This window comes from Balaenoptera ricei, chromosome 4, assembly GCF_028023285.1.
Source record: "Balaenoptera ricei isolate mBalRic1 chromosome 4, mBalRic1.hap2, whole genome shotgun sequence".
NCBI lineage: Eukaryota > Metazoa > Chordata > Mammalia > Artiodactyla > Balaenopteridae > Balaenoptera > Balaenoptera ricei.
In genome coordinates this window covers 64,939,080-64,957,642 of record NC_082642.1, presented here as the reverse complement: position 1 = coordinate 64,957,642, position 18,563 = coordinate 64,939,080, and the positions used below count along the sequence as shown (strand labels likewise).

General features: G+C 40.8%; 1 protein-coding gene across 1 annotated transcript; it reads right to left on the bottom strand.

The window, feature by feature from the left end:
- Positions 1-299: 299 nt before the first annotated feature.
- SAMD7 (sterile alpha motif domain containing 7) lies at positions 300-17,955 on the bottom strand. The gene is made up of 7 exons (XM_059921992.1): positions 17,855-17,955; positions 16,504-16,628; positions 12,862-12,940; positions 11,103-11,731; positions 9,964-10,085; positions 3,473-3,583; positions 300-494 (listed from the first exon to the last, which is right to left on the bottom strand). The coding sequence occupies exons 1-7, from the start codon at positions 17,953-17,955 to the stop codon at positions 300-302; spliced, it is 1,362 nt and encodes a 453-aa protein (XP_059777975.1).
- Positions 17,956-18,563: the final 608 nt, after the last annotated feature.

Genomic DNA, 18,563 nt, shown 5'->3' with positions numbered 1-18,563 from the left:
ATAGTATCTCAATAAAACTGGAAGAAAAAGAAAAGAAATAGACCTCTTTATATATACAAATTTGATGTTTGCAAATTCTATCCTTCATTTAGCATTTGCTTCCAAGGATACGCCTCCAGCCACTTTGTGATGAGGTCACTTCGGGAAGCCTGGGCAAGGCCTCCTCCCAGAGAGCTCAGGAGGGTGGGCTTTCTCTCCCTCTGAGCCGCCATCTGGTCCTGGGAAACCCCCACACACCCTTCAGAATATCCCAGACTTTTCAGAAAACCGATTAAGACTGTTCTTGCTCCGTGAGGGTTTTAATTTCTCATAGTATCTCGCTCAGTTCTTTTAGGAATGATCATATCCTGGGAACAAGGAACGTCCAGTGTATCACTCCCGGAATTAAAACCCAAAAGAGGGTTTGTATCTTTTGGTTGATCGAATGCTTGTTTCGTGTGGGTAGGAAGTGAAAGACTTTTCTTGTAGAATATACTTTCCATATGCTGAGATACCTTAGAAGACAAAATATAGTAATTAAATCTATGAATTCTTTCAATAACTCAGCATACTCTGCTAAGCCATAGGTGGCAGGGAGGCTGAGGTAATTTCAGGCATGGGACATCTAGAAGGACACAATTCTAGGATGTGGTGGGCTTTTTCTTTTAGAATCATAGTGTTTACATTGTAAAATTGGATATCAAGGTGGTAGGAGCTTACCAGTTCCTGTTCTTGGTTCTGCTGTGGTTCTTGTGCACACACAATTATTTCACTCTGAGTTCACTCTACCTCTTCCTTTCCCAATGGTCCCACAAGGGTTCCCACAGACACCCTACTTCACCTTCACCAACACCCAGCCCATCCTCCTCCAGGTGAGGCTGGAATTCTTTAGAACCTTAGCACACAACTGGCCTTCAGTGGGCTTAGTGTTGAGACATAAATAAGGCTGCGCTGCCTTATGTACTAGTACTAACCAGCGGGCTCCTACACAAACCTGATGCCGAGTGGGACCCAGGAGATTTCTATATTGTTCACATTGTTACAGCTCAAACCCCCAGCTCCCTCCATTCTAATAATATCTTTCTCAAACTCCAGTAACTTTTTCTTCTCCTACCCCTTTCCTTGTGTGCTCAGTCCAGGTCTACCTTCTACGTTTCTGTTCTGGAGGGTAGGTTTCCTTCTTCTTAGCAGTTCTTGCTGTAATGGAATTTTGCCCTTGATTCCCATTTTGGAGATTGAGATTTTGTTATCCACTGATGAACTCCTGCCTGCTCACCTTCTGGGACTTTCAGATGTTACTCAGAACCTTCCAATTTTCCTGCTTCAATTGGACCCCTGGAAATTCCCAATCCCAAGGACTCTACAACTGTTCTGCTTGGTTGAACATGTGGCATCAGCTGGACCTTCCCCGTCCACCTCCCCCCCCACCCCCAGCTTCTGTGGGAGTCCTGTCCTGTTATGCTGGCAGATGGGGCCTGGGATATAATACAGCTCAGCTGGGCTGCACGGAAGAACTTATATATACCAGACAGGAGCATAAGGATGCTGACAGCAAGTGAGGGGAAGATTAAGGATGACTTGGGGTTGGCCACATTGCAAGGACAAAGCAGAACAAAAAGTGCAACGGAAGTGATACACCAAAGCCAAAGAAAATCAGATTTGAGAAAAAACTGCAGTGCTATTGTAAGTATTCCAAGAGGTATAGTATCCTCGCTAAAGAAAAATAAATCATTTAAAAGTGAATATTATATTGTACCAACGTTAATTTCTTAGTTTTGACAAATGTGCCCTGTTATGTATTATGTTAACATTAGGAAAAGCTAGGTGAGTTCTCTGTACTCTCTTGGCAACTTTTCTGTATCTAAAGTTATTCCAAAATAAGAAGTTGAAAAAAAGAACATCAATGGAAACACTGAAGTATTTGCATTAGAAATAAAGAACTTCTTTACCCTGAAAAGTTTAGGAAAAAAAAAAAAAGGTTTTTGAAGGACATTCTGGAAACTCAGCTCCTGGTCTAAGCATGTATTGTGAATAAGTACTGTATAAATTCTGAAAGAATTAGTTGAGGCTTCTTGGTTTGACTTTTAGGAAACTCACTCTTTCAACAAATAACTGTTGACCTATTATGGGTTTTGCATGTTCTAAGGTTATATCTGTCAACAAAACAGATAAAGATCTCTGCTCTAATGGAGCTTACATTCTAGTGGGGGCAGAGGGAAATCAAAAATAAATATAAATATAACAAATAAATAAATTATATCGTGTGATTGAACGTGATGGGTGCTATGGGGAAAAGGAGAAGACCAGAAAAAGGGATAGCAGTAGTCTGTATGGGGGCTGGGCCGTGTGCAATGTTAAGTAAGGTGAACCAAGCAAACCTCATTGAGAGGGTATGGTGGAGCAAAGATGAAGGAGATGAGGGAGCAAAGCATGAGGATGTTGGGGGAAGAGCATCGCAGGCAGAGGGAACAGTGTGAAGGTGGAACCTGTCTAGATGTTCAAACAGCATCCAGAGGTGAGTTGACAAAAGCAGTAACTGGCAGGGAGAGACTTAGAAGATGAGGTCAGGAAGGCAAGGGTGGTGATGGGTGGGGAGGAGTGCAAATAATATAGGACTCTGACTTGGACTTTGAAAGAAATGGGGAGCTACTGCAGACATTTGAGCAGAAGAGTGACATGATCTGCCTCATGTATTAGAAGAATCATTCTTTACTGCTGTGTGAATAGGCTCTGGGTGGGCAAGGGCAGAGCAGGGAGAAGAGTTAGAAGGCTAATGCAGTAATCCAACGAGAGAAGATAGTGCCTTAGACCAGAATGAAGCAGTGGAGGGAGGTAGTGATGAGAAGCGGTGCTCTGGAGCTGGCTTGTTCCAGCTCTTGAGACCAATTGTTATATTTTTAGGAAATTTACAAGCTAATTGCTAAAAATGCCATTATTAAAAATTAAATTATATAAAGTTACAATTAGATATATTATATTGCAAACTAAAGTATTAAATGCCCCAAACTTATCACTTAATTATTTTTACCTACTTATTTTACTATAATTGTTTATTATTATCTCTGCTCTTGAGGTTGTTTACACTTGTGCTATCCACATGGTGAAGATAGTCTGAAATGGGGAGCTGCGGTGCGTCTCTTCCCAATTCTGTATTCAGTGACGCTGCATGTCGAGTTTGTCAGCCATGGTGGGATTATTGACACCGCAGGAATTGACAAATGCTACGAATCGGGGTTCACTTTTAAAGACAGCAGGTTGTTAAACATTGGCCAGCACACCACTGCTTTGTGCCTTCCCAACCAAAACTAGGAATATGTACCAATGCCCCGTCCAAAGTTTTCAGGTTCCCTCACTTCTATCATGTCCCCAACCACAGAGGGAAAAAGCTTAATAAAGAGGTTAAATAGGTATTGTTAATGTTACAAGATAAAGGTAACATATTTCTCTTAAGCTTCATACCATTAACATGTTTAGTTACGAAAAATCACCCTACCTGCGATTGGATCTTTAGTGCCGGCCCCAGCTTTAAGCCCATAGTGCTTCGAAGATGCCCCTCTGTGAGTAATGGCAAAGTTTCTCCATCAATTGCATGATCTTTAAACACCTTATTAAACACAAAAGATGTCAGCTTTGTTTAAATGTCTTTTTTTTAAGACCTTGTTTTATATATAGATTTTTAGCTTTGGAGGAAACATTAAGACTGCTTGAGGATGACACAAAAAATCATAACATTTCTTATTTTCAGTTACCCTCTTTTCTGTGCTCCAATAGCATGTTGTTTGTAGTCTTTAACAACCCTTGGAGTACATTTTAATTCTCTGTATATAGAATGCAATTCCAACCTGGAATAGTTATTATTTGAGGGCAAGCCCATGTTTTACTCACCAATGTACCTGTAATGCAGTGCCTGGCCCATGACAGAAGATATGCAATAATCCTTGCTGGACAAATCAATGAATGGACAAATAGTATGAGTGAAGGGATGTGGGTAAAAACCATTTCAGGCAAATTTCAGACTCTCACATTTACAGACTCAGTGCCTCTGTCCACTGCCTTAGAAGAGTGGTAAAGGGAGAAGAGGAAAACTCAGGTGAGAGCTGTCACGCTGGACATATTTGTTCTGACTGTGTAGTGGATGTCACCATGCCTTCCATTCTTCCAGAAACTAGGAAGGCTGCTGGTGGACAAAGTTTCCGGGCAGATAAGGTGATGGGCAGAAAAAACTAGGCTGACTGGTAGTACTGTAACGTTATGGTCTCCAACTTCAAACTGCCTGGCAATCTTACATACATTGATGAGCTTTCCTTTCTTTCTATTTCAAGCTTTCTTCACACTCAAACTTTAGACCCCACAGAATCCCCCCTCATTTTCAGCAGATCATATAACTTCCTAATTAAAACAAACAAACAAACAAACCAGTAGATAAGAACTTCCTCTAATTCTGCGCAAATCAACCTAAAAGCTTACATTTTCTTCCTCTGTGCTGATACAGGGGGAGAGTGGTCCCTCACTCTTTAAAGGCACTCTCTCCACATAGGCTAAGTGTCTGCACCCTTCCCACCTCCAGGCCCCGCACAATAGATACTCCCCTGTCTCATCGTCAGTCTCTTCTCTTTGGCTGGCTCTTTCCCAGTGGAATTTAAGCAAGTCTCCACCATCATTATACAAGCAATAATGATGAAAATACAGAAACACTTCCTCACTCCATCTCTATATCCTGCCCCAGGTCTCTCATCCCCTTCACAGCCCAATTTCTCAAGAGTTTTGATGCTCCCTGTTTCCATGTTCTTACTTCACAGTCACTCCTCAGTCTCAAGGAGTCTGACTTCCACCCTCACAAGTCCATTAAACCTGCTCTCCTCTGGGTCCCTGGTGATTCTATCAAACATGTAGATATTTTTCAGTCCTCTTATTTCTTACACTCCTGGCTGCATTTGACATTGTTGACTACTCCTTCAAGAAAATGCACTTGCCTTGCCTTCCTGAGGCTTCTCCCTCCTGGGTACCCTCTGCCCTCTCTTTTGCTGTCACCTTTGTGACTACTGTTTCTTTGTCCATCCTTATGTGTTAAGAGTCCCTTAGGCTTCTGACCCAGGTCCTCTTTGGTCTTCCGGATTCATCTCAGTCTCTCTCTTGGCTTCAGTGAGTGTCTCTGTATACTGAAGGCTCCCTAATGTATATCTTTAACTTAGAAGCTGAATCGTGCCAATTCTGCCTCTTAGGCAGAATTCTTATCTGTCCACCCCACTGCTTCTACCCTGGATCCAACTCCATTATTGTTCATCCGAGAAGGCTTCCCCACCAGTCTTGCCTCTTTTAACCTATTTTCATAAAAGCAACTGAGCGACCTTTCTGAAACATAAAGCTAAGCACGCCACTCCTCCTTAAAACCTAGACTGTTTCCGGGATGAAGTCACAATCCTTCAAGTCTCTGTGGCCTGGCCCCTTCTCCCTCTTCAGTCCCCTATCCTGCCATCCTCACCTTTCCCACCTTGGCCCTGGCCCTCTGGCCACTAAAAATTATTCTCAAATCCCAACCATGTTCAGTTCTCTCTGGCTTCTGGTCCTCACCTGGAAATTCCTCCTTTGCCTCCCTCTCACCTTGTTCCCCCTCAGGTGGTAAACTCCTCACTGTCAGGTCTCACTTTCGATGCCTCTTCCTCTAGGAAACCGTAAGGCCCTTCTATGTGTTCCTACCATGCCCTGTAGCTGCCCTCTCCAGCACGGTCACGCCGATGTGGCATCCCTTACGGTGCCCCTCTTCTGGACTACAAGCTCCGTGAGAAGAGGAACCATATTTGTCCCATTTCCACTGTGTGTTCCGGCCTCGGAGGGCATGCCTCAGGACCAGCAGAAAATGAGATTCTTCTTGGGAAACTTCTGTACCAGGAACTTTGTGTTCTAACAGATTTTAGTTATTTACAAACTATATTTATTAAGTAATTATTTCTTTTCCCATTTTAACTGATCAAATTGTAGAACGGCTAATATAAATAACTTAATTTGGGCCAAAGCAGAAAAGTGGACAGTTTGGGTTAGTCTATGTAGCCTTATATTGGGGAAATGTATGATATTTCTCAGGTTGTTTGTTGTTTTGAAATATCTTGAATAACTTAAGCATACCTTCTACCACCTTTGAGAATTCCTAGGGCCCCAGGTACCCTTGGCCGAAAATCATATGGCCCAATATCCTCAATGTAGAGTAATTATAACGGAAAGAGCTAGATTTGTAGTCACACACACATTTTTTTAAGCAGTCCTCTAGCCACCTTGAAGTTCAGCTTTACTCAGTTGCAAAATAGAGTTAATATCTCCTTTGCAGAAGTATGGTGTAGATTAAATTTAAAAGACAATCTAGGGCTTCCCTGGCGGCGCAGTGGTTGAGAGTCTGCCTCCCAATGCAGGGGACACGGGTTCGGGCCCTGGTCTGGGAAGATCCCACATGCCACGGAGCGGCTGGGCCCGTGAGCCACAACTACTGAGCCTGCGCGTCTGGAGCCTGTGCTCCACAACAAGAGAGGCCGTGACAGTATGAGGCCCGCGCACCGCGATGAAGAGTGGCCCCCACTTGCCACAACTGGAGAAAGCCCACGCACAGAAACGAAGACCCAGCACAGCCAAAAAAATAAAAATAAATAAATAAATAAATAAAATTTAAAAAAAAAAAAAAAAAAAAAAAAGACAATCTAAATAATTTACTTAGTACTGTGCCTGGCACATAGTCTGTTGCCAATAAGGAGTAGGCGCTATTACTATGATTTTTTATAAATGAGAGAACCAACATAGAAAAGGTTAAGTGAGTTGCCAAAAATCATAGCTTGCCTGTTAGAGAACTTGTAAAATAATGTATAGTTCATGATTCTGATCCAGAATTTTCCCTGCTTAACCCCACTGCCAATCAGAAAAAGGAGTGCTGATGAAAATAGTTACCTATATTTATGGTAGAAAATTTACCTAATTTCTCTTTCCTTTGTAGGGATTCCAGCGAGCAGTGAAGGGACCACGAGAGAGCAACCAAAGAAGGAGAAATCACAGAGATAAATTTTCACACAAAGGTAGGTTGGCACCCAGGGCCTGAAATGCATGAGGGACTAACCTTCAGTCATGGTGGATGGACCCTGGGCCTGAGGCAAAGATGCAGAACATGCCTCTGTCACTCAGAAGATATCCTCACTTCATTCTCATGAGAGCAGTTTGGGCCAAGTGCATGATATAAATATGCATGTATTTTTACTAATTTCAGTTATTTTTAGAGAGAATACTTTAACTGCTGACTTATTTGAACTAGACATTGACTTTGAACACAAAAAATGTGTTACAGGGTATCCTGGATGTCCCTAAATGGCTGAACCACCCATCCTCTCTTCACATCTATTTAAAAGATTTCGTTTGCAAGGGGCTTTGGGTTTTCACTGCAGTTATTTTTGTTCTTAAAAAAATTTTCTCGGGCTTCCCAGGTGGCGCAGTGGTTGAGAATCTGCCTGCCAATGCAGGGGACACGGGTTCGAGCCCTGGTCTGGGAAGATCCCACATGCCGCGGAGCAGCTAGGCCCCGTGAGCCACAATTACTGAGCCTGCGCGTCTGGAGCCTGTGCTCCACAACAAGAGAGGCCGCGATAGTGAGAGGCCCGCGCACCGCGATGAAGAGTGGCCCCCGCTTGCCGCAAATGGAGAAAGCCCTCGCACAGAAACGAAGACCCAACACAGCCATAAATATAAAAATAAATAAATAAATAATAATTAAAAAAAAAAGATTTCGGTTGCAAGGGGCTTTGGGTTTTCACTGCAGTTATTTTTTCCTGAATTTCCTTTTTCTACCTGCAGAAGGTGGGTGGTTGGAGGCTGCTGCACCTAAGGCAGAGGTGAGGAAGAAGAGGACAGAGAAGGGGACAGGGGTGTGGTCCTGAGTAGTCCCAGGGGCTGTGAGTAAAAGCGGATGGCACATTGCAGACAAGGGTCCCTGCGAGAGTTGTGCACAAGCAGTGCTGCTTCGGAGCTTGCTGCGCTCAGGCGGCCCCCAGCTGCGTCCAGGGGCGTTCTCCCCATTTCTGTACAGAACACCATCACTGAGCACGGCCTGGTCATGCCCAGCAGAGTAGCGACATCCTTGCTGTTGAGTCACCAGCAATTGCTAGGAGGGGAACTGACTTTAGTGAGGAAACAAGAGCAGGACTTGATCCTAAACACATTTGAGAAACACCTAGAAATAACTGTACCACTTCTTGGGTTGGGGAAGGAAGCACCCACATCCTGTTGGTAAGAGATAATGAGTCAGCAAAGTTTGGGGTCTTTGTGTTTATGTGACTTCTTTATACCCATAAGGGGACATTTGGGATTATAAAGTATGAAATGCATGTAACATTATTTATTGCAAGAGTGGTTATTATAAACTGTATTTTTATGACAGTGAATCACTGACTGATTAAAAATAGTGAGTTCAAACAGATTCAATCCATCAGAAGTCAGTAATCAAATGTTCGTTATACACGGGGTTGCTTCTTTCTGGTTATCAGGATTTGGTAACTTCATTGTACCACTTGAAAAGTGGCGTAGATACATTTAAAAAGTGACTTACTCATGGTTAATGACTAGTGATAAAATAATAAGGTTATACTCATTGAATAGGAAAAAATAGAACAAATTTTTTTAGCAGATATGCAAAAAGACAAAGTAGGTGACGTGAAGAATACAACTCGCCTCATAAGTAACTGGAGATTCTGCTTTCTCTAGAAGCCTCTGAGGTAATGATGAAATTAGAATCTACTGAGTGCCAGGCACTCATTTATGCTTACAACAATCCTTTGAAAATGTATTATACTATTATCCTCATTTTACAGATGAAAAAACTGAGACACCAAGGAGGGAGGCAATTTGTCCTAGGTCACATGTCCAGAAAGTGGAAAAGCCAGGATTTGAACTTGTACTTTCTGGTTTCATAAGCCATACTCTTAATCACTACTCTATATGACTTTTCCATTGGTCCAATAAAAAGAACAAAGGAAGAAAAAGAGAAAGGAAAAGAAAGAAAGAAAGAAAGGAAGGAAGAAAAGGAAGGAAGGAAGGAAGGAAGGAAGAAATGAAAATTAAAAAAAAAATTAACAGCATTACACTGAAAAAAATATCACAAAATGAGATCTGAAAAAAATTATCTCTAACATCAGTTAATTATGATGTAGTTAAATCATAATATCCTTTCCTTGCTTTCTTTTACTTTAAAATATAAACCAAAGATAGTGATACCAGATTTAGTAGGCACACTGTTGCTTGGAATTGTGTTATTAAATCACTTGAAAAAGTAAACTATATGCATGAAAATGTAGCACTGACATAAACTTCAAAAACTTGGCAACCCACCATTTTTATCTCCAATTTTCCCATATAAGTGAGGCTAGTTTTACTTTTCAACTGTCCTGATAGTTCATTATAATTTAAAAAATAGTATTTATCTACCAGATTAAATTATGTGTGTAGGCATTTTTATATCTTGCCCCAGCATAAAAATGGAATTCTAAAATAGTTAATTTCCTACTTTTCAAATGTATTTCCTTCTTGTCCTTTTTAGAATAAAGTATATATTTCTGTTATGTATGATGAGTAGCCTAAAACTTCTGATACAGTAGTACATGCCTCCAAATGTTTGCTAAATGGATGAGTAGGGACTATAGTAGACACCTCTCATTCTTCTTGGATGTTTGGCTTCTGAACCTCCTAATTTTGGGAGAATTCCACATCTCAGGAGCCTTGATGGGACAGAAACTAAAGCCAAACACTGGCTCTTCCAGCCTCCCCTGAGGCTGGGGTGTGGGCCCATGACCCAAGCTCCACCAATCAGAGGCTTCTGTTCCAGGGGAGCCAATGACATACAAAGGGAGAGATTATTAGGAATGCTCTCTGGGGTCAAAATCAAGTTCGACAGAACTCATTATGAAGGAATTATATTTCAAAGTCTCTAACTTTTAAGAAAATACTTAAATGTTGCATCACCTGAGCACAGTCTGAACAACCTGGAAGGCCACTAACGAAGTTGTACACGTCATTCACGGTCCATTTCTGAATATCTTCATCCAAAGATAGATTTTCCTTGATTGTAAGAAGCACATGTGTTCCTTCAAAACAGAAAGAAACTTATTTTGTGGGAAAAGGGAAAAGGGGGAAGCTAAGAGTACAGTTTTATGTATAGTTACATTCATTTCCTCATGTTCTATTACCACAGAGCAGTCCCTTTACATAGATCTACAAGTAACCCCCTTAAAAGATAGAGTTACTGAGAGATGATTTCTAAAAAAGTTTAGCTACCTCCTTTCTTTTCTTCCTCTAAAGGATCTTTAATGACAACCTTATCATAAATAAAAACAAAGTTCCAGCTTCTCTCAGATTCCAATAGAAATACCCTGTGGATTTCATTCTCCAGATTAATACTACCATGTTCTATGATGTTACATGATTTATCATGCTCTCTAAGCCACGTGAGGATTTAGCTACATCTTCATCAAAATGGCAAATTACTATTTTGTCAGGGAAGCAGTTGGTATGGTGGCTAGATTACACATACCCAAATCCTTGTGTTTTAAAATATCTTTATCTAAAGAAGTTCCAGTTTTAAAATATTTTTTACCTAAAGAAGTTCTTGAAAACTATTCAGTGTGTCTTTTTGGGGCGGGGGGTAGTGTGTTAATAGCTTTAGGTTAGAGAGTATCATAGCAGTAGTGAGCACTGAAAGAGCTTCTGTTTAATTGTTTATTTTTTCTACACTTAAATACAGGGGAGATTGAATTCATACTTTTAAGCAAGAAGCCCCTCTGTTTTGTGTTGAAGAGATTAGATTAAATTAAAAATTAAATTAAAATTTTAATTAAAAATTCTGGTAGGCTTTCCCATCCTTCCTCATATTTACCTTCCTGGCCTTTGCTGAAAATTCTCTATATAGCAATATATAAACAGAGATACATTGCACTGCTATGGCTGACTGGAAGTAATGTAATAAACGTTTCGAGAGGAGCTAATTCTAAGTAGGATTAAGAAAAAGGAGGATAAAAAGAAACACAGTGGTTACAGCTCACTATGTAATAACTTCAGGGACTTGATGACCTGCGGTTCATGAGGATTAGCCCCTGGACACCTACCTGGCAGAGATGGTCGAGGAACTGGAGCGTAAACCCCATTCTTTTCACCACAGGCTGCCAAAACCTGCTCTGAGGCCTTCCCTTTCCCATTGTCCCAGGCCTTTTCTTCCAGGGGAGTGTCACGAGCTCCCCAGGGTTCTCTATGGCTGCGTTCCACCTCTCCAAAGGTGTGAGCAAGAGCTGTAGATGGCTTTTCTTTGGTTTCACCCAACTTGTGATTGTTGAGAGTGTCTGTTTCTGGGTCTTTTGCATACTCATTCTCTTCACAGGGAACTGCATGGGTTTGGCCTAGGGGCTTTTCTTCTACTCGACTTTTAGAACTCTCAGTGTCACTGTCTAGAACTTTCTGATTCCCTGTACCTCTCCTGAGACGACGACATTTCTGCCCCCAGCTGTCTAGAGAGCGCGGACCAGTTGCCACTACCATGGGGTTTCCCTGAAGCTTTCTCAGGGCGCTTCTGTGAGCGTGCAGGTCACTGGCAGGGAGCACGCTCCTGCCATGGTCGGTGGCTGGGCCAGATGGGATACTGAAGCCACAGAGGAATGGTATCCTTAGGCCTGCTAGGCCCTTGCAATTAACTTTTTCTGTTCTCCTTTGTTGGTAAATGGCATGCATTTCCATTTCCATCCTAAAAACAAAACAATATATTGTATAAACCCAAGAAAACCATTAGAAGTATCATTTTAATGGCCCTCTGCCTTCCGTATTGTAGCACCTCTGCTTTTCTTGTGAGTCCTTATGCTACTTATCTGAAGTCTGTTAGGTGTAAACACGAATCCCCCAGAGAGCCACTGGGAAGGAGAGTTTGGAGTAAGATCAGAGGTGAAGGGTTTGGCTGAATCTCACAATGGAAGTCCGAGGCCCGTCTTTAGAGCATTGTCTCTAATGGATATGGCAATCTTAGCAGGGAGGGGGAGAATGCAGCACAGCATAGTTTCTTGCCAGAGATTAATCCTCAAAGAAATTAAAGTTTTGGGAAGAAGTTTTTAAACCTTAACAGTACAATTTTAGTGAGCCTCAAGAAACACAGAAGTCTCAACTGTTAAAATTAATGCCAGTGGTAAGGGTGGGGGAAGGGAGGAGGGGGGAAGACTTGCTAGTATTTTTGCTTACTTAACTTTGCTTATTGGTCATCACCTGGACCCCTTAATGTTCAGCGATGAAAAAGTTGACTGATGCTTTCTCTTGCCCACAGCAATACCCTAGTCATCATTGCTGTGTGTTTCTTTCTCCTGGTTGTTGAAGGCCACTTTTAGGTTGACATGGGGCTGTCTGGGCTCTAATGGCATAGTTTGAAGTGGGATTGGCAAGCTTGGCTCCTATCTTTGGGCAGAACTGAAGTCATTTAAGACAGAAATGCCAGTATGAATTTCAAAGGAATCACAACTAGGCATTTTAATTATGAGATATTGACAAGCTACTGTGATCTGTAGACTTAGCTTCACTGTGTAATTTCTAATCTTGTTTTTATCCTTAAACAACCTGTGTACATGTTTGTATATGTTTCTTTTTGTAATATTCCTGGAATACTTTTTGAAAGTAATCAGTGTGTGTGTGTGTGTGTATATATATATATATATATATATATATATGTATATGTATATATAAAATCAGTGAATACATATACACAAATATAACAATATATACAAAAACAACAATACACAAATACAATAAATGAATGAATATATAGAAAAGTATACATATAACAAATGAATAAACAGTGAATGAATAGAAAATAAAACAACATTGTTACATTACCTGGCAGTATGCTGCCTTTGAATCATTTCATTCCTTCTAGCCATTGCCTTTATGGATTCAGGTGGCAAAATGCCCCAACCTTAAACAAGAAAACCACCATCCCACCCCACAAACAAATTAACAATATCCACTTGAAAATAATAAAAGAAAATATAATGATTTAAAACAGTATCTGCAAAAAACCACCACCTGAGCACAGTGTTGTAAATGGTATCAGTTCATGGCTGTTCAGAATCTTAGGGTCACTTTGGTGATGGCATGATAACACCAGATAATTATTTTCTTTTTTATGGCTGCACCTTGCGGCTTGCGGGATCTTATTTCCCTGACCAGGGATTGACCCCAGGGCCCTGGCAGTGAAAGCACCGAGTTCAAACCACTGGACTGCCAGGGAATTCCCCAGATAATATTTTTCCTTTAAGTATAGGTCTCACAACTGGCAATGTTTCTCTACCATACTTCAAAAGGAAAAAGATGAAATTAACTGTGGATCTCTTGATCGCTTGTTTTTAAGTAAATATTGATAACTTTTTTTTTTTTGGAAGAAAAGAATTAGCTGACCTTAAAAAAAAAAAGTAACTAAGTGCTTCTTTATGCACTGAAATCCCTGGAAATAAATACAGTGATTTAAGTGGATAAAATATGAAGTTCTCTACGTGGACTTTTGGGTGTAGCTGAGGAAAATACTTTCTACAAAACAATTTCAATGGAGTTGAACAGCAATTACATTCTTGTGTCAACTTTCGAATATGTCTTAAGATAATGACAGCATCGTCAGAATTCAAGGCTCTATTCTTGCCTGGTAACTTCATGCTTATATTGATTTTTTCTTTCTCTGGACTCCTAATGCACTTAGAGTCTATGCTGGTGCTTCTCAAACCATCCCTTGGTGAAGGACTATTTTTTTCTTTTAAAATTTCCAACCCATCATGGACCAATACTTTCAAAAAATACATAAAATGACCTTTTAGAAAATTGAAATGAAAGCAAGAACAAGTACAAGCACAATTTAAAATGATTAGATTAATAGACATAAAATTACCCTGTCAAGTTGCTGTGAAATTTTCTAAGCCTTACTCTCTGTTTATGCATTTATTTGTACAAACACTTCTCACACCAGCATAGGTCTACAGACCACACTATAACAATAACAGATGCACAAATTATACTTATTACACAGAGTTTTGTTCAATGATAGTTTTACATGTGTAAATCTGTTCTCCCCAACAGGTATCATGAAGGCTAGAACTGTTTTTATACTTGACTTGTACCAAGCTAGCAGAGCTCGTTAAACTCCTATTAATAATAACCTATCTTGAAATACACCATACTATATCTATTTTTATGAGATTCTCTCTCAGTTGTAAAATTCAGAGGTTAGATGACATGACCTCTAAAAATCCTTCTGACTCTAAAGCTCCATGTTTTTATAGTTCAGGGCCTTTGAGATATTCTCCTTGAGACAGCTGGCATGCATAAGACTGCCAACCCATGGGGTAATGCCCAAGGATGCAGAGAATGTCCATGTGAGAAGACCAGTGTAGAGGGCACAATTCTCATTACCTGGATTTTAGCACCCTATGAAATGTGGACTCATCAAACCTATTTCAAGTTTCTTTCTTTCCCAAATAGTTGACATCAAACTTAGTGCTAGTCCTGTTGTAATAATCCACTCCCTACCTAACATCCCAAGTTTTGAAACAGATCCCTGTCTTAATTCCTATTTTGCTAACTTACTTAGTAGCTCAGTTTCTATAGGACTGAGGCCCTACTTTGCCCTTGCTTACTCTCTTACATGTCAGCCTTGAGGTGGGAGACTGACCTCTGTTCCTGGGACAGGTTGTCAACCTGCCTGTTTGTATCCAACTATTGGCAGTTTCTGGATTCTTCATCACTAAGAAGCTCTTTCTGAGTCAGCAATGCAGCTATTTCACTGGTCTGCTTAATTGCTGCCTGTAACTTCGAGCTATAGATTTACCGGGTTCTTGCTGCCAGATGGGGCTACCATCCAGGTTCAGCTGATGGGCCTGTCACACTCCAGTGGGTGTGTCTAGTTTCAGACCTGGCCCCTGCTCAATCTCATCGAAGTGGATCCACATGCACTGTGGCAGACAACATGCCTAAATCCAGGCAGGCCGGTGTCTTCACTGGCCCTGGCACCAATCATATTTCTTTCTGTCTCAGGCTTTTCACTCACATTGTTCATATCTAGTGGGTTGGTCAAAAAGTTCATTTGGGTTTTCCTGTAACATGGAAAACTCGAATGAACTTTTTGGCTAACTCAATATTAAGAGTTGTTGGAATTGGGGAGCAGGGACAAACAGAAACTCACTGAATATAGTTTTGGGGAGATAAGATGCATCAATCTGATCTTCAATATTGTGAGGAAATTATCACCTCTTATTCCCTCTTGAGCCCCTACACTCATGTTTTTACTGACACCACTCTGCTGAAATTGCTCTTATCGAGATCATCAATGACCTCCACAAAGCTATATCTAATCATATATTCTTGGTCCTCATCTTACTTGATCTTTGAGCGGCATACTTGACACAGTTGCTCACTCTTTCCTTAAAACACTTTCTTCCCTTGGTTTCCAGGCCTCCGTCCTCTCCTGGGTTTCCTCCCACCTCAGTGGTTGCTTTTTCTATATCTCCGTTCATCTTCTGGACCCTGCTGGTATGTCCCAGGGATCATCCTTTTAACTTCTAACTCATCCTTTTAACTCACTCTATGGATGATCTCATCTAGTCTCATATATCCCGATGACTTCCAAAATTATATCTCCAGGTTGTCTCCAGAAGTCCTCCCTGGACTTCAGCTGCCTTCCAGACATCCCCCATTGATTGTCTATTAGGCATCTCAAATGCCTATGATATCTCTCCCGCCCCAAGAACTCTTGCTTTCATGGTCTTCCTCAACTCAGTGAAGAGCAACTCCACCTTTCCCATTTCTCAGCCAAAATTTTTGATGTCATCCTTAACACCTCTCCTCTTTTTACATCTCATATCTGAACTCTGAGAAAATCTTGTTGTTTCTACCTTCAAAGTATTTACAGAATCCAGCCACTTCTTACTATTCCTACTGTCACCACGCAGGGCCAATCCATCATAATCTTTTGACTATTCTAATAGCCCATTAACTCCCATCAGTTTAACTCCAGAACTTTAATCCTATCAAGTTTGTCCCCAACACAGCAGCCAGAGTGATCCTGGTAAAATGTAAGTCAGACCATGTCATTCCTTTGCTCAAACTCCTCAAAAGCTTTCCCTCTTCCCCAGAATAAAAGGCAGGTCCTCACTATGACCTATCAGGCCATATGTAAGCTGCCCCAGGGCCTTTAACTCTCAGACCTCATCTCCTCATGACCTCATCAGTTCCTGTGTGTAAGATAAGACAGATAGTGATTGCAGATTTTCATGTCATACATCAGTAAATTGATGGTTGGAGGAGTTAAGCGACTTACACTTGGTTACACAGTGGTGGAACCATGATTTAAACCTAGGTAGTAATTATAGAAACCACAAGTATAATCACCATACAGTTTTGCCTCTAAAATTTGGCAGTAAACTTGATGGCAAGCTTAATGCAGCAATCCAGTTCACAGTGGCTCCACAGACGAGAGCCATCTGTTGCTCATACCTGAGTAGACACGACTGGACAGCACGTTCGGCATATTTGCATTTGGTAGAGCAGAGGATCCAAATTGGGAAGGAACACAAAACTGTCTTGGGTCAGTTGGAGCTACAGTGGGAGGCAATAAATCTCTAGGGAAAAAGATACAAATTAGGTAAAATGAAAATGGAATTGTACAAAATTTCCATTGCATAGGCAGTGAGATTTTTTTTTTTTTTTCCATATGGGATTCTATCATCTCTTCCCAAAATGAAGTACAAAAGTCCTGCAGTCTCTATTGGCTTAAGTAGAAATATGATGAGAAAGCTTAGGAGGAAGGGCTCTACTAAGGAAGGACTAACTCAGCTGCCAACACAACAGAGAAAGCAGGAAAGGGAAGTTTTAGGGTTGTCGGGAAAAAAAAAGATCCAATCAAATCAGTACCAATGTCTGATTTTCCATTCTTGACCACAACATTCTTTTCTCATTTGATAAACATACTGTGGCTTGAGTTTTGCCATCTGGGATCAGTGACTACCTGGGCGGACAATTTATTTCTCCAAACTTCAGTGGTGTCTAGAAGTCCAACTCTATTGTTCATGCTCCATGAACAAGCATAAATACTGAATTTTTCTTTCTCCTCGGAACGTCAGACTATATCAATATATTCAAAAGAAGGGAAGACAGGAAACTGCCAGAGTGTGCAACCAAAATACGGATAACTTCACTTTTATTGCAAAGAAAGAATTGCTCTATCACAGGAAATCCAGGATACCCAATTGTAATGGACTGAATTGTGTTCCTAACCCCTGCCCCGCCATGTGATTGTCTTTGGAGCTAGGGCCTTTAAGGGGGTAATTAAAGTTAAATGAAGTCATAAGGGTGGGGCCCCAGTAGGACTGGTGTTCTTATAAGAAGAGGAAGAGACACCAGAAGTGCTTGCACAGAGAAAAAAGCATGTGAAGACACAGAGAAAAAGGCAGCCAAGTCTGCAAGCCAAGGAGAGAAGCCTCAGGAGAAACAGAACCTGCCAGTACCTTGATCTAGGACTTTCAGCCTCCAGAACTGTGAGAAATAAAATTAAGCCACCCAGTCTGTGGTATTTTGCTACCGCAGCCCTAGCAGACTACATCCACGTTTGCACCTATGCAATGCCTGTCACATAGAAAGTGCTCGTTAGCTATTTGCTGAGTGAGGATGTCAAGCAGGCCTCAAAGGGGAAGTGATGAGAAGTTTGTTGAAGATGTGGCCGGCAGACTTACTGCACCACAGTTCCCTGAAATAACATTAGACAATAAAACAACACTGGGGTTAACAGCATTTGAAACCTTCATAATATCCATTTTCTCCTTTGGAATATCGTATTGAAGAGAAATACCTATCCACACTTGGAGGTTCAAATGGTGAGAGAACCAGTGGAATCCTCTGATGCCCTGATGCTGTCAATAAAGGGTTCACAGCCATCATTGGATTTATCATCAATATTTCTCGCCACTGATGGAGTTCTAAAAAAAAACCCGGATAGATATGTCAACAAATATCTACTTTTTATTAACTATTTGAATTCTTCTTGAACACGATGAAAACCTTTTGTATTTTCCCAACACTTGGGAAGACTAACTACAGCAAGATTTCAGTTACACAAAAACCCCTCCATTGTAAGTACCCAGATACAACTGCAGAACTCCGTGTGCCTTTGGAATTTGTTGGAGAGTCCACAGGTAATACCATACCACACTACAAGCAACACTAATAAAATTAAACCAGTTTTGCAAGATTCCATAAATACCAACTTCTTTTATTACAACTTATTTTGATGTTTATATTTCCAGAAGTACAAATGTATGTATGCTCCCATATGTTAAATTTTTGGAAAAATATTCCTATTTAGTTGATAAGATTAAAACAGAAAAGAGGAGGAAAATCTTCCTAATGGCCCAAAATACATCTAATTAAAGTGAATACAGGCTGACTGCATGTGTCTAACTAGAACAAGTGACCAAGTTATATCCAAATATACATAGACACAGCATTCATAACTTTATCTAGACCCTAGTGATCAGAAAAAGGGACCATTATAAAAGGGG

Coding starts and splice junctions, on each gene's coding strand:
- SAMD7 (XM_059921992.1), bottom strand. CDS start 17,955: ATGATAAATCCAATGATGGCTGTGAACCCTTTATTGACAGCATCAGGG. Junction 16,629..17,854: donor GAACCTCCAAGTGTGGATAG/GTATTTCTCTTC, acceptor CTTTTTCCCTAG/AGATTTATTGCCTCCCACTG. Junction 3,584..9,963: donor GTTGTTCAGACTGTGCTCAG/GTGATGCAACAT, acceptor GTGTTTAATAAG/GTGTTTAAAGATCATGCAAT.